The following is a 20,884-nucleotide window of genomic DNA, read 5'->3' as shown; positions in this document are numbered from 1 at the left end:
GATTCTTGTGATAGTTCTGCTTTCACGCAGCTCATTAACACATCAAAGGAGGCAAAGGTCAGCTTATGGCCTCTTCTCTTAAAAACTAACATCGGTTTTCTTTCGAGAATTTGAAGCAACCCAGATAAATGTAAATAACTATAAACCAACTCTATCTAATACCCTTTATAGGACACTGTTTAAAAATTTATACTTAATACTACAGAGAGGCATTTAAACAAGCTAAGAATCCTTAGAGAGGAAATAAAATGAACCAACATCTATTCACCTAAAAAAAAGAGAAAAGAGAAACCCTTGTCCTCCACCGTGTCAGGCAACACGACTGCTCCACTGATCCGCCAGAAAAGTAAACAAACCAGACGGCCAGCCTCTTAAACTTCCATCTCATGCTCAACCCACGCTGACTTCTAATTGCTCCACATACAGCACAAGTTCTTCCCAGCATGCATTGAGAGGCTGGAATTGCTATTCTTTGAAAAGAAATTCACCAGCACGTGAATTTACATCACAGCAGCTGAAAGTTATTTCACCGTGGGACAGAGAGAAACAAACCCGAGTGTGAGATCAACTGCTCTGTGCCCAGCGGAAGATGAGACATCAATCAATACTTCAGGTCATAGGGTAACGATTCAGGTATATGCTGTAGTCTTGACTATACGTTTCACATGGCAACGTGCTGCCTTTCCTGTTTGCTCTCCGAGATCCACTCTCCGCTCTTCTTGCCGTGCCCTACGCCTGAGACAATGGAACTCTATGGACTGCATAACCTGGTCTTCCTTGCCAGCTGGTGGCTGATTGGGTTAGGTCAATGGGAGTTGCTGGCAAGAAAATGGAGGTGGGACAGAGAGAGGACAGTATTTCTCCCCTGCTCCCCACCCCAGCTCTGGCCCCAGAGTTCTGGTAGGTGCCACACCCCTCCATGGTCATAGCTCTCGTAGGGCAGCCTCTTCTTCCTAGTTCCCCCTCTCAGGGACACCGGAAACACTGTTTCCTTCCTTCACTTCTTCAGGCCTAGAAGTAGGAGCTGCTTCAAGCTCGTGCCACTCCCCAGGTGCCTCTCCCTCTCCTGTGGCGTCCTTTAACCCCACTCACCTCCCTAAGTCATCCTAAATCCCTTCATCTGAGTCACCTGACTTGAATTGTTTGCTGCCAGGACTCTGGCGGCTACAGGCAGGAACTGTGTAATCAAAGTACCTGGCAGAGACCAGAACAAAGACATCCCTCAATAAATACTTGTTGAATGAATTTGCTCCGGGGATGCCAGCCTCCCTTGCAGGAAGCAGGAGAAAAATGCAAGCTGGAGCGTCCCGTTCCTTGTATTCCATTGCAGTCATTCTCTTTGAACATTAAGCATCTCTCCCCTTCCCCCCACCTCTTTCTCCTGCCGACTCACACATGACACAACTGGCCGTGTGCTCACACTTTAATCCACGCGGCACGCATGCCTCCAACATCACTCATTCACCAAGTACTTATAGAGCTTTGGCTGCATAGAAAGCCTTTAACCAAGGTGAGGCCCAGGACATTTTGTCCTGGGGTGATTTTGGTTGCCCTTACACAGAACGTCTGCGCAACTCCATTTGATGGAAACTGGAAGCATCCATGGAATTTGAGGAGACACAGAGACTGCTAGCCCAAGTTACCATGAGTCTTGGCTATGTGGGCAGCAGGCCGTTAGAATCAGACTGGCATCCAGGAAAACGTCTGCTGGTAAGTGTCGACATTTAAATTGAAAAGAAAATGATTATGAATAAAAAGGAATAAAAGAAGGGGAACAGGATAAGTAGCTAAGTCTCCAAGCTTTTTAGCAGCTACCACGAATAATGTATTTGTGATCTACTACATTTTTGTGTAACTGTCTTTGCTCCCCTCTACGGTTTTAAGTGCGGTTTCACAGATCAATACTCATTCGAGTTGTAAAAATTGGTTTTCTAGCATAGCTATCTTTCCTCTTCTCTCCCTCCCCCTCACACATTGCTCTGTGCAATCTTATTTTTGGCACAAATACCTGAACATCTGAAATAGCAGGGATCTCCATCTCAGCCTTCAAGTGAAACCGTTTGCTCTCGTGTGGGTTAAAGAAAATGCACACTTCCAACCAAGATGGAAAAGCTGCCTTTAGAACCCAGAATAGTGTTCCCCAACAAAGTCAACACACGCCCACACAGGCGTTAGCAGAATCAGGAAAGATGGGCTCCCAGAGCGTGGTTTCGAGAAAATGCTAAACAGGTGCCCCTGCCCGCCTCCCCTGGGTCCCTCTGCACACCTGCCTGCACCTGCACTGTTAAAAAACAAACAAACAAACAAACAAAAGGAGGGCAGGAGGGAGGGGTGAGGTGAGGCACAGCCTTGCAAATGAGGAACCGATTAGCAGAGGAAACAAAGGGGAAAATGCCCTCATCAGGGTGCCAGGTGGCGGCAAGGTGCTCACAGGAACCAGGCTGATTCAGACCGACTCTGCAGGAAGTTTTGAAAAACGTTTTGGGCTTGGCCAACGCAAGGGCAAAAGGGGCGCCGGCACCTTGGGGTTTGAGGCGACTGCCCGCAGGGCCCTCCGCCCCTCCTTGGTGAGGCTGCTTACCTCCGTGGTTGAAAGCACAGTGTCCTCGTCAAGGCTGAGCACGGCGTCTGTGACGATGTTGTCATAGGGCAGAAAACGGCTGCTCATAACCTGGGAGGCGGGGGAAAGCAGGCAGGAGGGAAGGAATCGGGGAGAAGAGAGGTAAATGGACAGTCTTGTTTTCAGGAAAATTTCCCCCATTGTCATCTTCACAAAGGATGCTCCACCACCATGTCACCTCTCAAAACAGAAGGCTTCCGTTTCCCATCTGTGCAGATCCATTTGGTCCCACCATTACTGGGCACCTACTGTGTACAGACACCTTGCTAGTCGAAGGCAGTACAGAGGCGAGTAAGATTGGAGGAGTTCATAGTCTGCAGGGAGACCAAGATGACCAAGAGAACAAGATGAGGGTGATCGGTCCTCGCCTGATACGAGAAATGCCGGGAGACCAGAGGATGCAGCAACCAGCTGCTTGGAAGAGCAACGAAAGCCTCAGAGTCACACTGAATCAGGACCTTGATGGCCAGGAATCCACTGGGGATAAATAGAAATGAGGCCTAACAGACAGAGGGCTCAGTAGATGCAAAGGCACAGAGGGGAGAGCCAGCACTCTGAGGCCAGGGAAGAGTGGATGGAAGGAGCAGTGATTCCAAGTGTGGGACACACACCACTGGAAGGCCAGGTCATTTTAGGATGTGCAGAGACAAACATTTAAAAATTCTACTCTTTATTTATTTTAGCTCAGAGAAGCAAAAATATATACACATATATATTAGTAGCTATAGCAATAAAAGGTACTAGTATTCAAAAATAGTTTCATTAAAGTGAAAAGTAAGCTGATTTAAAGAAAAATACTAAACAATAGAACACGTGGTCCATGGATTTAGGAAAACTGTGAAGGTAGTATAAAGTTTGGGCAGCACCAGGATAAGGCATGGTGAGGTGAGTTGTACGTGTGTGTGTGTGTGGGTGTGCGTGTGAGTGTGCGTGTGAGTGTGTGTGTGTGTATGTGTGTGTGGTGAGGGTTTGGGGGATGAGGGGATCAGTTGAAAAACTGAGACTGAAGAGACTACCCTATGACAGTCCCAGCATGAACTTCTGTGTTGAAGTTTCTGTAGAATACCTAATAAGAATGATGATATAAGAATAACTAACATTTTTAAAAACATTTACTCTGTGTCAGGGAATGTTCCAAGTTCTTATTTATTTATTTGTTTATTTAGTTGCAGCACGCAGGATCTTCGTTTTGCGACATGAGGGATCTAGTTCCCCGACCAGGGATCGCACCTGGGTCCCCTGTATTGGGAGTGCGGAGTCCTTCCCACTGGACCACCAGGGAAGTCCCGGAAATGTTCCAAGTTCTTTATGTACATCATCTCATTTCATCTGTATAACAACCCCGTTTTATAGGTGAGAAAACTAAGGTACAGAAAGGTTGTGTCTTGCTTAGGATGGACCCACCAGCACACCATCCCAGATGGTGTGACTCTACAGAGCACCTCAGCCCTATGCTATACCTGTCTCGGGGTGGAAAGGACCTCAAAAGTGAATGTGGGCACACATGGCAATCTCACATTCACCACTTCCTCTGGAAGGTATAGTAACTGTTGTGCCATCCTCTCTCGATTCCTACGCGGAGACTGAGAGAGAAGACACTTGCCATCAACTTTCAAGGCACAAAGGCCAGGGAATGAATGCGAGAGATAAAGGGAAAAGGGAGGCACTTAGCCCGGCTGCCAAGGCTCAAAATCTAAGGACCCCTCCCCACACCCCCCCAAAGAAGCCCAGGCTATATTTACATCAGGGAGCCATCTCATCCGCAAGCCTCATCTCAGATTTGGTTTACGTGCCGGAGAAGCTACTGGAGGGCTCACATCATTTAAGGATGGAAAATGCCCACTAGAACCCATCTGTGGGGGCTCAAGGGATATACCTATACTCCAGGCTCTGCTCCTACACATCTGACAACTGGGTCAAGTGTTTTTTTCTCTTTCTCTTTTTTCTCTTTCTCAAAATAAAATACAAAAGCGGTCAGCAACCCCGTATACACAGGGCTCAGAAATCTCAGCCTGAAGCAATTCTCCTGACACTGTTTACATGCCCACTAACTAATGCAGAAGTTATTAGTTGCCAGCTTAGTGATGCCCTGACCTTTCCCTTGTTAAGCCTACAGGGGAGAGCTGCAGAGACAAGGCCTATAAATTCAAAACAGAATTTTCCAGCCAAAGCAGCAAACACATCAATTTTAAACTCAAGGCTAGACATGGAAATTTAAAATGGGGAAGGAGTAGGACATATGACTTCTTTCCCCGTTATGGGCCCAACCACTGGGTTTAGAAGGATCCATTCCCTTTTTCTGAACTTGCTTCATCAATAAGAGTTAAGAGCCCATAAGTCAGCCACTTCTAAATCTAGTGTAGAAACTAGAGGCTCTCTTTCAAATACCCTGCCTCAGCTACGTTCCAAAAGTTCAGTGGATTAGCATGAAAGGAGCCAATGTACTTACAAAGTCAATCCTGAGGGAGCTGGGTTTTCCTTGTTAGCTCATTTAAGAAATACTTAGTTACCATGTAACAGCCCAAACCCTTCTAGAATGAACAAACACAACTGGGAAATGACCTAGGCTCAAGAAGTTCCCTGTCTAGTAGGGAAGATAAGAAATGTTCATAAGTAATAATACAAAGCACAATAAGAGTTGGCATTTTTCAAGCACCTACCATGTGCATCCACACTCCTAAGCAGCAATACATTTACATGTACAGTATCAAACCATTTGATCCTTTTAGCTAACCTGTTAGGTGTTATGATTTCTTCCATTTACTGAAGGAGGGATTGAGGCACACAGAATGAAATAACTTGCCTTAGGTCACATAGAGGAAGTCTGACCCCAAAGCCCATAATACAAACCATCACTTTACAATGCCCCCCGCCCAGAAGAGGAGGTGACATTTACTGAATCCTGAGTGTATAACGGGTACAGGGCTGAGCACCTGTAATGCAGTATCTCATCTCATCATCAAAATGGGCCCAAGTCTTAGCGTCCAGGTGCCCTAGAATGCAGAGTCTAAAGCAAGACTTAAGTGCAAATGCTTTACCAGGTGGTGCGGTCCCAACGAGGGAAAAGGAACCACGTGACCTACTGGATTCAGTGGCCAAGGTGAAGTCTAGGACTCAACAAATGGCCAGAAGCCCAGACATAAATACGGCTGGGAGAATGGGAGGTAGGTATCTTATAAGACACGTCTGATAAAGCCTACAAGAAAGGTACTATTATCATCATCATCATCTTAGAAATAAAGAAACTGGGACTACTAGCTGGGAGTGAGAGTATAAAATCAGTCAATGAGTCTGGGCATAAAAATGCAATACTAACCATAGGAGTCAGAATGGCTCCCAGTCGGTCAGTCAGAATGGATCCTATTTGAATATCCTGACATATTCAAAGAGAGACGTATCTACCAGAAGGAGATCTAGTCACCCATGGAAGCATAAAAAAACAAAGAATTTCCAAGTTCAAAGTGAAGAGAACCCATCTGAGCACTGTTCAGGGCCTCAGGCATTGGAACTGGGGAGACAGATATATGGGGTTGTAAGCAGGAGATTTTTCTGTGCCAGTCCCTTTTGTGAAACCATACCTATTGGTGAGATGAATTCATAAGGGTAAGTAAGACCGATGCCAACAGGCATGTGATTATTCTCATCCCTCCCTTTCCTCATTAAGTGCTTACCAATCAGCTCTCTGATAACCACATTGCTTGACTCCAGTCCTATGAAGGCTGTGACTGTATCTGTCACATTCACCACTGTGTTTCCTCATGTTGCCCAGCACACAGTAGGCAGCCTACACTGGAACTCAATAGATAATGCACGGATCACCTTGTCCACGCACGTGACAGTTATAATTCTCAGTGCATCCTGTTGAACTATATGAAATGCCCACTTGCAGCCACCCAAATGATGATTTCAAATGGTGCAACCTAATACCTTGGTCGTTCTTATTCTGGCTCAAAGAGGGTTTACTTAGTGTGAGACAATATCTCATGACCTAACTCTTTGGGGACTGACGGAGGAAGTCTCTTAGATGACAATCTCAGTGTCATTTAATAAGAGACTAATTTCCTCACAATGTATAAGATCTACAAGAAAGCCACCAGCAGAAGCTTGAGAAAAAAGAATTCACCTCTGGCAGCAAAGAGTGGAAGATATTTCCAAGAGGAGGGAGCATGTGAACCAGGGCTTAAAGAATATATGGGAATTTCAATAACAGAAATGAACAGCTGAGGAAGGATGGTCAAGACTTACAGCAAATGGGAAAGACAACACTTAGGGGTAGGAAGGGACACAGTGCTGTTAACTGTGACTGATGAAATCTACAGAGGAAAAGCAATGAGAGAGAAGATTGGGAAGGCCGGCTAAGGCCAGATTATACACGGCCTCTGATGTTAATTGAAAGCATTGGCAAAAAGACTCCCTTAAGGGCCATGAGATGATTAAGAGGACCATTCCGTTCTAGGCAAAATGAACTGCAGAAGGGAAGGAGGGGCCAGCTAGGCAGCCAGCACCCCTGAGGGTCTCTGATGGGCACCTCAAAACAAAAGTAAGGTGGAAATGTCCCTTTAAAGATAAATGTTAGGAAGAACCACTATTCTCAAAGACACAACTAACTCAGATTAATCAGCTAAGCAAACCTCATGCATCACCACCACCATCAGCAGCCTCATCTTCATCCTCATCATTTCCAGAAAGATTACCATTGCCAGGCCCTGAATTTATTTACTCCTCATAGTACCCCATGTGTTATGTGTTATTATTTCCATTTTGTAGATGAGGAAACTGAGGCTCAGAGAAGGAAGGTATAGTCAGGGTCACACATCTCCTGAAGAGTTAGTATTAGGACCCAATTCCAAAGCCTACGGCTGTCACTATGGAAAACAGTATTGAGGTTCCTTAAAAAACTAAAAATATAGCTGCCATATGATCCAGCAATCCCACTCCTGGGCATATATCCAGCTAAAACTATAATTCAAAAAGATACACGCATCTCTACGTTCATAGCAGCACTTGGCTTCACAACAGCCAAGACATGGAAAAAACCTAAATGTCCATCAACAGATGAATGGATAAAGATGTGATACATGTGTGTGCGTGCACACACGCACACACACACACACACACACACACAGAATGGAATACTACTCAGCCATTAAAAAGAATGAAATAATGCCATTTGCAGCAATATGGATGGACCTAGAGATTATCATACTAAGTGAAGTCAGTCAGAAAGAGGAAAAAAAATAGCATATGATAACACTTATAAGCGGGATCTAAAATATGACACAGGGACTTCCTTGGTGGCGCAGTGGTTAAGAATCCGCCTGCCAATGCAGGGGATATGGGTTCCATCCCTGGTCCCAGAAGATCCCACATGCCACGGAGCAACTAAGCCTGTGCGCCACAACTACTGAGCCTGAGCTCTAGAGCCCACGAGCCACAACTACTGAGCCCGTGTGCCACAACTACTGAAGCCTGCGCTCTAGAGCTTGTGCTCCACAACAAGAGAAGCCACCGCAGTGAGAAGCCCGCGCACCTCAACGAAGAGTAGCCCCCGCTCGCCGCAACTAGAGAAAGCCCGTGCGTAGCAATGAAGACCCAACACAACCAAAAATAAATAAATATTTTTTAAAAGTTAAAAAAAAATGACACAAATCAACTTATCTACAAAACAGAAATAGACTCACAGACATAGAGAACAGACTTGTAGTTGCCAAGAGGGAGGGGGATAGAGGAGGGAAGGAATGGGAGTTTGGGATTAGCAGATGCAAACTACTATTTATAGGATGGATAAATAACAAGGTCCTACTGTATAGCACAGGGAACTATATTCAATATCCTGTGATGAACCATAATGGAAAAGAATATGAAAAAGAATATATTTATGTATAGTTGAGTCATGTTGCTGTACAGTAGTAATTAAAACAACATTGTAAATCAACTATACTTCAAAAAAATTTTTTAAAAAAGCCTATGGCTGTCAAAGCAGAGGACATTCAGAGACAGGTATGGTTTTGGAAAAACAGTCCAGGCCAGCACCCCCAGAAGCAGGAGGAAGACGGCTAAGACCAACACGCATGGTGCCCCACCGAAGACACGAAGATTCCACACTGATTCCACAGTGAGGTCCCCTCTGGTCCTACCTTGCTTTCTCCTTCAATCACGATGACAGGCACGGCAGTGGCAGGCCAGCGGTGTTTGGCTGGGAGAGGCTTGTCACAATTCCATAGAACTATGATCTGAAAGGGACAGGGGGTCATGAGATGGCTTGGTAAGGCTAGATTTACATAGGCCTCCAACCCAAAGTTTCTTCTTACAGACAGAGAGAGAGGAGATGGGGATATAAGCAAGGCAGGATGGCAGACCTCAAAACTGAATTTAAAGTGAGTCCACTCCACTCTGTACACCTGAAACTAACACAACATTGTAAATCAACTATCCTCCAACAAAAATTAAAAAAATAAAAGTGAGTGCACTCCTACACAACCCTCAAAACCCGATCACTCTAACAACCAAAGAGAGGGGACAAAAAGAGTAACCTAAGAAAAACTGTGTCAAGGGGGTAGGAGAAAGCTGGGGAGGAAAGAAGTCATTTCAGGGTTGCTGGTTTTTAACAAAGTGTTTTCCTAAATTCTGATGTCTTATGATGACGAGTAAGATAACAACCTGGATCAAATTGAATAAAAATGCACACTGAACGTCTGCTATGCATTCGCGCTACACCAGGCAACATGGGAGAAAGAAGAGAATTCAAGACAGGACTGGCATGAGCTCGTGTTTTGGATTCTCCAGGATGGTTGCTGATTTCCTGTGATCCTGTTATTTCCAATAAAAACGACGTTTAGCTCCAAAATGCATACTTCCACGTGATTCCATTCTTTTGTCGTGTGTAAACCTTCTTGTGTAATTTACAATTCAGAAAAACCACCGTTAAGAGTACGACAGCGATACCAATTTGGAAAACATTATTACCATAGGTATCATCTTCCTTTCCCAATTTTATAATTAGTCACGGTGGCCGTGAAAGAAAAGTTGACGCCTCCTGACACCAACGAATTGGTTTCTGCTGTGGAAACCTAGTTTTCTGGGTCCTCTCCGTGGCCTTTCTGATGTTCCTTTATCACTCTGACACGTAAAAATGAAATAATGTGCCTATGTATTCTTTAAAGAGTGTATTGGTGTATATCGGGCTGGCCAAAAAGTTCGCTCAGGTTTTTCCAAAAGATGTTAGAAGAACCCGAATGACCTTTTGGGCCAACCCAATATTTAACTTTATCCCAGGGCAAAGATCTCTTTGTAACCCACCCCTTACCTGTACCAGATTTCACTTTCAAGAACCTCTAAGCTGACGAAAAGGGCGTAACGAGGTGTGACAAAGGAAAGGGGAGTAACGGGGCACGACGCGAGAGGAGTCCCTGGGAGCACAGCGCGTAGCCGGGAAGGAACAGGGAGGGCTGGGGGTCTCTGGTCCACTGAGCAGGAGGGGGCAGGCACCGTGGCCAACACCTCCACTCACCTGAGCACAGTATTGGGATCTGGCTGCAGCCACGAGGAGTTTCAACACTGGCTGGGACTGAGAGACCAGGGGGGTCACCGCGTGGATGACTGCAGTGAATTTGGAGGGGGGCTTTAAACCTGAAACAGAAAGGGCAGAGAGGCCTAATGAAGCACTGAAAAACAAGACTTAGAAAATTAGTCCTCTCCACTCCACTGCCTCACCCTGGAGCTGATGATGTTCCCTTCTAGTGTATTTTTCCTCTGCCTCTTGTGTCCTGACGGAACAAAAACAAGGTGAAAAGCTGCTAGTTAACTGCTGCCTGAGTCTAGGGACCTGGATAATTTACAGTTCAATGCCCATTTCCAGATTCTTCCTTTGACAGTCGTTTCCTTCCTCCCTTAGGGATGCATCTTTGATCTCCCTTCCGCTTTTTAGGCACCCAAAGTCTAATTACGCACACACACCACTACTCACCACTCTCTATCCAAGAAACGGTGTAACTCTAGTCACTTACGTCTTAGGATGGATTTTTGTAAATGTGCTCTCTCTTCCAGGATATTTGCATCTGTCTTACTCTGAATTATGTAGTTAAGGGGTTTTTGCCTGATTGATACTATTTCAGATAATAACTAGCAAGTGGTAAAGGTTAAAAGAACAATATCCAGAGCATGAGTGTCTATGTCTGAAGCTCCGTTCCACCACTGAGTGGTGGTGGGATCTTGGAAAAATTACTTAACCCTCTGTGTTTCCACAGCTGTGAAATGGGGCTGATAGCAACAGGATCAAAGTTATGGAGTTGTTATGAGAATTAAATTAAATGAGTTAATGCATACAGAGTACTTAGAACAGGACCTGCAAACAGTAAGTACTCAGCGTGAGCTTACCGCTATCATAATCACCATCATCACTATTTTAGAGTAGAAGCTGCTCTACTCCCAAGAATCTCTTCTTTGTGTATCAGTGACACAGCTGAGAGGAAAAGTATGTGGTCCAGACCTCTGCCAACTGTGCGCTCTGAGGCCCGAGGTGGAAAGGTACTATAAATGTACAAAATAACAACTGCCACCAAAGAGAGAGCAGTGAGATGGCTTCTCCCCCGCCAAATGAGTTTTTTCCATGAAAACCCACGAAGAAATTGGAGACAGGTTAAAAAGCCTCCCAAAACTTCATTAGTTTAGAGCCACTAATTTCACATTTTAGTAGTTTAAATATGAACAAGACAGTGGAGGGACATTCAAGTTAAGCTTTGGTAGTGACTGGATAAAGGTAAGAATCAGACTATATATATCTCAAAGGATTATACGAACGTTTTGCAGGGCAAATTATACCATCCGACTAGTACTTTAATTGCATGTTAGAAAGAAGCTAGCTTTCCCACTATCTAGATACACATTCAAGGCTTTGCCAAGTAAGAAGAATAAATATGATGGAGGGGGTTCCCTTTTTTAGCAGTGAGGACAAGTCAGTGCTTTAAGATTTTCCTCTAACAGTTTAAGAAGCATCAATTACACACTTCTAATGTGCTAGCTCTGCTAACTCCACACAAAAATCTGGAGTCTTTTTGCCATATCGACTTGAAAGATGCTTTATTATCCCAGGGTTTCTCAAATTTGGAACTATGAATGAGGAGACGTGTCCAAGATGTTACTAACCCTAGAGCGAATGGGGCTCCAAATACGTATACATCTATGGCGGTAACAGCCTTTTGCAAAGCTTCGTCCCTCTGCCGGTTCCCTTTTCCCCATTATGACTAGATTAAAAGCTGCTTGAGACCAGAGCTTGTATCTCCTTTGACTTTTTATTTCTACCACCTAGCATTGCATTAACATGGCACAGAAGAGGGGCATAATAAATATTGAATGAAGTGAATAAGTTTCTCCCCTATCATATATTCTTAAATCTTTTTCCTTTCCCTTTATTAGTTCGGTTTTTCTTTGGTCTGAGACAGAGAAGTTGGGATTGTGGAGGAAAAAAAAAAGTAGGGAGAGCTCTCCTAGCTCCATTTTATATAAGATGAGACTTAAAATTATAGTGAACCCATTGTCATGTTCAAAATGATCTGTAATTTGGGAAGCCTATTTCTCAAAAAGAAATGACTCTGCTAAATGTAAAGTACAACGGCTCAGGTAAGAAAGGAATTTTTCACTTTGCAATGCTCTGCTGGATTTATAATTCTTGACCTTGATACACCGTTCAGGACAGGGCTCTAGAAAGCAGTCTCCAACATAGGATGATACAAAGACACCGCGGTGGAATCGAAAAATCAAGGGACTTTAGTTCTGGATGACACCTGGCGGGTAAACCAGAATAGCTCCCTGGAAGGCACTCACTTACCTAAATTAGCATAGTAGTAAGGGAAATCTCCCAGATAAGATGAATACTGTGGTAGGACGAACAATCCTCCAGGATGTTTGTTCCATATTAAACTGTTACGGGATATGTGCTTGAATATTCTGTCCTGAATAATCTAGAAAATGAAAACATGGCACATGGTGAGAGGAGACGGACGGTATCAGATGAGGAACACAGTCAATCCAAATTTGAGGGTTGATGGCACTCAAAGTGGTGAGTCTCCTACCCCACCCCCAACTTGATTCTTCACTGAAACAACCCGATTCTTCACTGATTCTCTGACACAGAGTGACAGAGCAATGGAAAAGAGTGAGAGAGAGAGAGATAGAGAGAGAGAAAGAGATGAATAATGGCTAATCCAATTTCCTAATTAAACTGCAGTTTACCATAAATTCTATCTTGTCTTTCTATAATAATAAGTCCACGCTCATGTCAAAGCAGAGTGTGTAGAAGAGTTTCCCTGATGGCTGAGATCTAGCAGTGCTTCCAGATCCACATCAGGAAGATCTGTTCTCAGGGCACATAGATGTCCATATGGAGACTGAGCTGGGAGCATATGGAAGGCACGGCACATTCCCGAAGCAGCTGAGGTTTTGATCTGTTCCTTTAATTCAGGAGGCAGATTTATTTGCTTGACGTATCTCATTGTCCTTTCAAATTCAAGTGTAGGACTTTGGGGTACTAGTTAGCTGAAGTTTTTTCTACCTTTCATCTCAAAAAGTAGTGACTTAACAATTGCTCAAAACATCCTACATAACAGGACAAGAACCACGGCATATGGAGAGTAATGATAGCCAAGCTAGTTCATTAGTTTCTTTGGACTTGAAGACCTCGCAGATCATTAAATTCTACATTTCGAGTCAAACATTCTCCCATCCCGAATCATTTGTCAGATGAATGTGATTAGTCCACTTTACAGTGGACTTTCAAACTCTTGTAATTATACCATCCACTCATTAAGATATGATTTGGCAAATAATTAACTTGATACAGAATTTCATGTTTTCAGCAATTTTTTTGTACTTAAAAAACAAAAGCCTGGCATATATCTTTAGAGATTTAAGACCTAAATCATCATTTTCCAGGTCCCCATTTAATGCAATGTGATTTTAAGTACAGACCATTTTAAATGGAGTTGTATTATTTGCTAAGGCTATTACCACCCTCATCTCATCCCACACGGTGACTAGACAAGTAATAAAGTCAGCTGCATTTATCTTTGCAAACCTTATTGTGTTTATATTTCTTAATGAGAGAGAAGGAAGCAAGGAGGAAATTTAGAAGAACTCAAAGATCTTAGTTCAATGATTTCTGCATTTTCTCTTTTCCCCAGATCAAAACTGCTCATTTTATATGGATTGGCAGAGGTTTCCAATTTGGGGAAGATTTTAGGAACCTTGCTCAAGTGTTAATGTTTGCTCTTCGTGGTTTAACAGAGATGTGTTAAAACGCTATTGTCTAGGCATTAATTGTAAGAAAATTGTCATGGTTGTGAAGGGTTTTTACATGGCTAGCAATTTCACTTTGTACACCAATTATTCCAGTTTTTAATTATTTGTACCTTCCAATTCTACTTATTTTCCTTTATAGGTTTTCATTTAGATCCTCCCTTTTTTTGCTTTCCAAATTTATGTCCCTTCTAGCATGTGGTTGCTTAAATAAGTTTGGATATCAAGACACAGAAAACATTGACAATGGACGGTGTCATAAATCCGATCTACACACAAGTGACATGGAACTCACAGATGTCACAAATTGGGTCCCTATTCACTTTGGGTCTCTGGGTGGTGTGATTCTCAATGTCATTGACTCTTTTTGATTCAGTATCACAACACTGTCATCTTTTTGAAGTCAAGGATATGATAAGTTATAGTATTCCTCTGAAGTATCAAAAAGCATTTTATATTCTCTTCAAACAGGGCGATATCAGCAAAGGTATAAGAGCAATAGCAAATGTTGAATTTAACCCGGGTCAAGCAATTTGCCACCTTTATGACTTACTATCCTCATACGTAATAAGCAGTAAAATATCACATTAATTATAACAACGTTTCAGAATCTGTTAGGAAAGGTTGCCTAAATCTTCATACTTAAGACTTGATTTTTTAAAAAAATTCATTCCTGTGTTCATTCTCTGGGCATGGATTTTTCCATTTCTATTTTTACACAGCTATACTATCACAGATATTATATATTATAGATCTTTCCATATTATTAATAGCATTAATGGTTTACTTATCCTAAATGTCCAACAATAGTGCAATTATTTCCATGCAAAGCAATGAACATATTTTTGAGTTAAAACTTTCCACATTTAGGACCGATGCTTTAGGATTTTGTCAAAGGGTATGAACACTTTAAAGGCTGTTCATATGTATTACCAAATGTCTTTCTGAAAGGTTGATATCAACTTGCCTTCCAAAAGTTTGACAGAGTATGATCTCATTTCACCAAATAGAAAGGTCATTTTGTCCCTCTCCTAATGTCCAATTCTCCCTATTGCTACACTGGACAGCTCCCAGGAGCCTTTCAGGGCCCTTAGTACTCACTCTCGAATGCTGTGAACGAAGACATCATATTGAAAGGTTGGACACTATAAAGAAAATCAACACATACATACGTGCAAACACAGGCACACAAAATTTACACGAAATTTTTTTCCTTACAGCCCCAAATGGCACCCTCAATAAGGATGATATTTCTTATTAACATGAATTCAAAGGGAATAATGACAGGCTCCTTATTTTTCATTTTTATGTGCCATCTATTTTTAAAATAATGGACAATTGATTATAGGTTCCAGTCATTCTAGGCGGCCTTGACTCTGTCTTTTGACCAATACTATGTTGCCTAATACACGCAGCGCCACCATATGCTACCTCATTCCAAACCAAAGCAAAATCTCCTATTTCTATTCTCTCACTGATTTCAAACTTTCATTATACAACGGCATCAATAATACTATGGTCTGAATGTGCATATGGTTAGATACGTGAAGAGAGAAGCAGAGAACCCTTCGTAAAACGTCACTTAAAATTGTGTTTCCAAGCTACTGTGAGCTGTTTTCATATGTCATTACCATTGGATGCCATTTTCTTTTGCTCAGCCTGATTCTGACTGAGCTCCTCAGGTTCAATCCTTAGTGCCAGGTTACGGTTGTGCAGTATTCTGACAAATAATGGAATCCAAGAACACTGTCTTTGCAGTATTTGATCATTATCCCTATCATTACTTCTCAATTTGCACCAAAAAATGAGCTCCAAAGAGCCTAGTTCTTATTAAAGAGCTCCTTAATTCCAACATGCAGAATTAGGAAGTTTCAAGCAGACTAGAAATACTAGGCAAATCCCAAGTAGGAGAGAGTGCAGCACAGTTGAATGTACTAACAACCTGACCCTGGTGTTGGAAAGAAAGATGAGGTGTCTTGTTTCCAACCGTATCTAAGCACTACCTACAACTCTAAGGCTCATAATCACCAAAGAGCAAGTAATTCCCTTCCCGTGACTCAGAATACAGCACGTAAGGAAGAAAGAGTCTCCAGGTAGATCATCCCCAAAGCAAGGGATCTTCAAATGTATGTTGTCCAAGGGTAATGCTGCATTACCCTGACCACAGGCACTCCAGCAGGAATTGAAGGACATATTATCTCAAGTAGGAATTTTTGATTTGTGACAGTTAAATCGTTCTCATGAACATATTGGCTGTTTATCTGGGTATGTGGATGGCATTTTCTGCTATTTTTCTCTGCTTTTCTGTTTACATTGGATCCTGGGGTAATCTAAGCTCTGAATTAAAAAGGGAAACTGGATGGTATCTCTCATGCAATTCAGTTGAGAGGTCAAATTGTTAAAATCCAATTTTGGAACTATATGAGGAGATTTTGTCAGTTGCAATAAATTTGAATGAAGTATATGGTTATAGTGTTCTAAAAACAACTGTGCTCCAGGCCGCATGGGCCCTTGGGGGAATAGGAGGGCGTTTGCCCCGCCCACTCGGGCCTGGGGAACCTGCTGAGCTCCCAGGCCGGTCCCCTGCCCTCCAAGGTCCCCCCTCCCCCCAGCCACATTGGTCCTGGGGGCATAGGAGGGATGCCAGGGGAGATCAGGAGAGGCAGGCGGGAGGGGCCCTCTGGGACCTAAGGAGCAGGAGAGGAGAGGAGGGAGTTTGCCCCACCCACTCAAGCCCAGGAAGCCTGCTGGGCTCCCAGGTGAGGTCCTCTGTCCTCTGAGACCAGGGTGGGGGGCACAGCTGGGCCCCTTCTGTTCCTTCAGCCTAAGCCCAACTCCCCACAGGCCCCAGGGCCTTTTCCAGCCCTGTGGGTCCTGAGCATTGGCCCTGCCCACCGCCCAAACCTCACCCTTGCTTAGGCCCCACACTCCACAGCCAAGGCCTCCCCTGATTTTTTTTTCCCCTCCTCCTCTTTTTCACTATTGTGGTACTGCTGTACCTTCCAGTTGTTGATTCACCTATATTTTTATTTTCATATTCTTTCTAACATATCTGTTAGTTTCCTAGTCTAATTTTATTTTTTACTTTGTTATGTTCTCTCTTTTTTTTTTGCCACCCCACATGGCTTGTGGGATCTTGGTTCACAAGCAGGGGATTGGGCCGAAGCTCCTGCGGTGGGAGCTCTGAGTCTGAACCACTGGACTAACAGAGAACCTCAGACCCCAGGGAATATTCATCAGACTGAGGTCTCACAGAGGTCCTCATCTCAGCACCAAGACCCAGCTCTACCCAATAGCCTACAAACTCCAGTGTTGGAATCCACAGGCCAAACAACCAATAAGACAGGAACACAATCCCACTCAAAAAAAAAAAAAAAAAAAAAGAGTGAGAGAGAGAGGGCAAAAAAATATGTCACAGATGAAGGAGCAAGGTAAAAACCTACAAGACCAAATAAATGAAGAGGAAATAGGCAATCTACCTGAAAAAGACTCCAAAGTAATGATAGTAAAGATGATAAGGATCTCGGAAATAGAATGGAGGCATGGATTGAGAAAATACAAGAAATGTTTAACAAAGATATAGAAGAACTAAAGAACAAACAAACAGAGATGAACAACACCATAACTGAAATGAAAAATACACTAGAAGGAATCAATAACAGAATAACTGAGGCAGAACAAATAAGTGAGCTGGAAGGTAAAATGGTGGAAATAACTGCCAAGGAGCAGAATAAAGAAAAAAGAATGAAAAGAATTGAAGACAATCTCAGAGACATCTGGGACAATGCTAAAAGCACCAACATTCAAATTATAGGGGCCCCAGAAGAAGAAGAGAAAAAGAAAGGGTCTGAGAAAATATTTGAAGAGATTATAGTTGAAAACTTCCCTAACATGGGAAAGGAAATAGTCACCCAAGTCCAGGAAGCACAGAGAGTCCCATACAGGATAACCCTAGGAAAAACACACCAAGGCACATATTAATCAAACTAACAAAAATTAAATTTAAAGAAAAAATATTAAAAGCAGCAAGGGAAAAACAAAAAATAACATACAAAGGAATCCCCATAAGGTTATCAGCTGATTTTTCAGCAGAAACTCGGCAGGCCAGAAGGGAGTGGCAGGATACACTTAAAGTGATGAAAGAGAAAAAACTACAACCAAGATTACTCTACCCAGCAAGGATCTCATTCAGATTCGACAGAGAACTCAACAGCTTTTCAGACAAGCAAAAGCTAAGAGAATTCAGCACCACTAAACCAGCTTTGCAACAAATGCTAAAGACACTTCTCTAGGTGGGAAACACAAGAGAAGAAGAAGACCCACAAAAACAAACCCAAAACAATTAAGAAAATGGTAATAGGAACATACATATCAATAATAACCTTGAATGTAAATAGATTAAATGCCCTAACCAAAAGACAAAGACTGACTGAATGGATACAAAAACAAGACCCATATATATGCTGTCTACAAGAGACCCACTTCAGACCTAGGGACACATACAGACTGAAAGTGAGGGGATGGAAAAAGATATTCCATGCAAATGGAAATCAAAAGAAAGTTGGAGTAGCAATTCTCATATCAGATAAAAGAGACTTTAAAATAAAGACTGTTACAAGAGATAAGGAGGGACACTACACAGTGATCAAGGGATCAATCCAAGAGAAGATATAACAATTATAAATGTTTATGCACCCAGCATAGGAGCACCTCAATACATAAGGCAAATGCTAACAACCATGAAAGGAGAAATCAACAGTAACACAATAATAGTAGGGGACTTTAACACCCCACTTACACCAATGGACAGATCATCCAAACAGAAAATAAATACGGAAACACATACTTTAAATGACACAATAGAACAGATAGATTTAACTGATATTTACAGAATTTCCACCCAAAAGTGGCAGAATACACTTTCTTCTCAAATGCACACGGAAAATTCTCCAGGATACATCACATCTTGCGTCACACATCAAGCCTCGGAAAATTTAAGAAAATTGAAATCATATCAAGCATCTTCTCTGACCACAACACTATGAGACTGGAAATCAATTACAGGAAAAAAACTGTAAAAAACACAAATACATGGAGGCTAAACAGTGCACTACTAAATAATCAAGAGATCACTGAAGAAATCAAAGAAGAAATTAAAAAATACCTAGAAACAAATGAAAATGAAAACACGACGACCCAAACCTATGGGATGCAGTAAAAGCAGTTCTAAGAGGGAAGTTTATAGCAATTCAATCTCACCTCAAGAAACAAGAAAAATCTCAAATAAACAATCTAATCCAACACTTAAAACAACTAGAGAAAGAACAAAGAAAACCCAAAGTAAGTAGAAAGAAAGAAATCATAAAGATCAGAGCAGAAATAAATGAAATAGAAATGAAGAAAACAACAGCAAAGAGCAATAAAACTAAAAGCTGGTTCTTTGAGAAGATAAACAAAATTGATAAACCCTTAGCCAGACTCATCAAGAAAAAAAGAGAGAGGATGCAAATCAATAAAGTTAAAAATGAAAAAGGAGAAATCACAACTGACACCAAAGAAATACAAAGGATTATAAGAGACTACAAACAACTATATGCCAATAAAATGGACAACCATGAAGAAATGGGCAAATTCTTGGAAACGTACAAATTTCCAAGACTGAACCAGGAAGAATCAGAAAATATAAACAGAACTATCACAAGTAATGAAATTGAAACTGTAATTTAAAATCTTCCAACAAACAGAAGTCCAGGACCAGATGGCTTCACAGGCAAATTCTATCAAACATTTAGAGAAGAGTTAACACCGATCCTTCTCAAACTCTTCCAAAAAATTGCGGAGGGAGAAACACTCCCAAATTCATTCTACGAAGCCACCATCACCCTGATACCAAAACCAGAAAAAGATATCACAAAAAAAGAAAATTACAGACCAATATCACTGATTAACATAGATGCAAAAATCCTGAACAAAATACCAGCAAACAGAATCCAACAACACATTAAAAGGATCATACACTATGATCAAGTGGGATTTATCCCAAGGATTCTTCAATATATGCAAATCAATCAATGTGATACACCACATTAACAAATTAAGGTATAAAAACCATATGATCATCTCAATAGATGCAGAGAAAGCTTCTGACAAAATTCACCACCCATTTATGATAAAAACTCTCCAGAAAACGGGCATATAGGGAACCTACCTCAACATAATAAAGGTCATATATGACAAACCCACAGCAAGCATCACACCCAATGGTGAAAAACTGAAAACATTTCCGCTAAGATCAGGAACAAGACAAGGATATCCACTCTCACCACTATTATTCAACATAGTTTTGGAAGTCCTAGCCATGGAAATTAGAGAAGAAAAAGAAATAAAAGGAATACAAATTAGAAAAGTAAAACTGTCACTGTTTGCAGATGACATGACACTATACATAGAGAATCCTAAAGATGCCACCAGAAAAATACTAGAGCTAATCAATGAATTTGGTAAAGTTGCAGGATACAAAATTAATACATAGAAATCTCTTGCATTCCTATACACTAATGATGAAAAATCTGAAAGAGAAATTAAGGACACAGTCCCATTTACCATTGCAACAAAAAGAATAAAATACCTAGGAATAAACCTACCTAGGGAGACAAAAGACCTGTAAGCAGAAAACTATAAGACACTGATGAAAGAAATTAAAGATGATACAAACAGATGGAGAGATATACCATGTTCTTGGATTGGAAGAATCAATACTGTGAAAATGATGATACTACCCAAAGCAATCTACAGATTCAATGCAATCTCTATCAAACTACCAATGGCATTTTTTACAGAACTAGAACAAAAAATCTTAAAATTTGTATGAAGACACAAAAGACCCCATATAGCCAAAGCAGTGTTGAGGGAAAAAAACGGAGCTGGAGGAATCAGACTCCCTGAGTTCAGACTATAATACAAAGCTACAGT

General features: G+C 41.9%; 1 protein-coding gene across 1 annotated transcript in view; it reads right to left on the bottom strand.

Moving 5' to 3' along the window:
* EXT1 (exostosin glycosyltransferase 1) overlaps positions 1-20,884 on the bottom strand; it is a 291,269-nt gene that overhangs the window by 10,337 nt on the left and 260,048 nt on the right. The window contains exons 5-8 of the mRNA XM_036829922.1: positions 12,447-12,579; positions 10,131-10,249; positions 8,758-8,853; positions 2,582-2,671 (exon numbers count right to left, since the gene is read on the bottom strand). Of these exons, the coding sequence (XP_036685817.1) occupies positions 2,582-2,671; positions 8,758-8,853; positions 10,131-10,249; positions 12,447-12,579 (438 nt within the window). The remainder of the gene's footprint in view (positions 1-2,581; positions 2,672-8,757; positions 8,854-10,130; positions 10,250-12,446; positions 12,580-20,884) is intronic.

The sequence above is a fragment of the Balaenoptera musculus genome, chromosome 17 (genome assembly GCF_009873245.2).
Source record: "Balaenoptera musculus isolate JJ_BM4_2016_0621 chromosome 17, mBalMus1.pri.v3, whole genome shotgun sequence".
NCBI lineage: Eukaryota > Metazoa > Chordata > Mammalia > Artiodactyla > Balaenopteridae > Balaenoptera > Balaenoptera musculus.
Note: the sequence above shows the minus strand (reverse complement) of the source record. Positions and strands in the feature narration are given on the sequence as shown.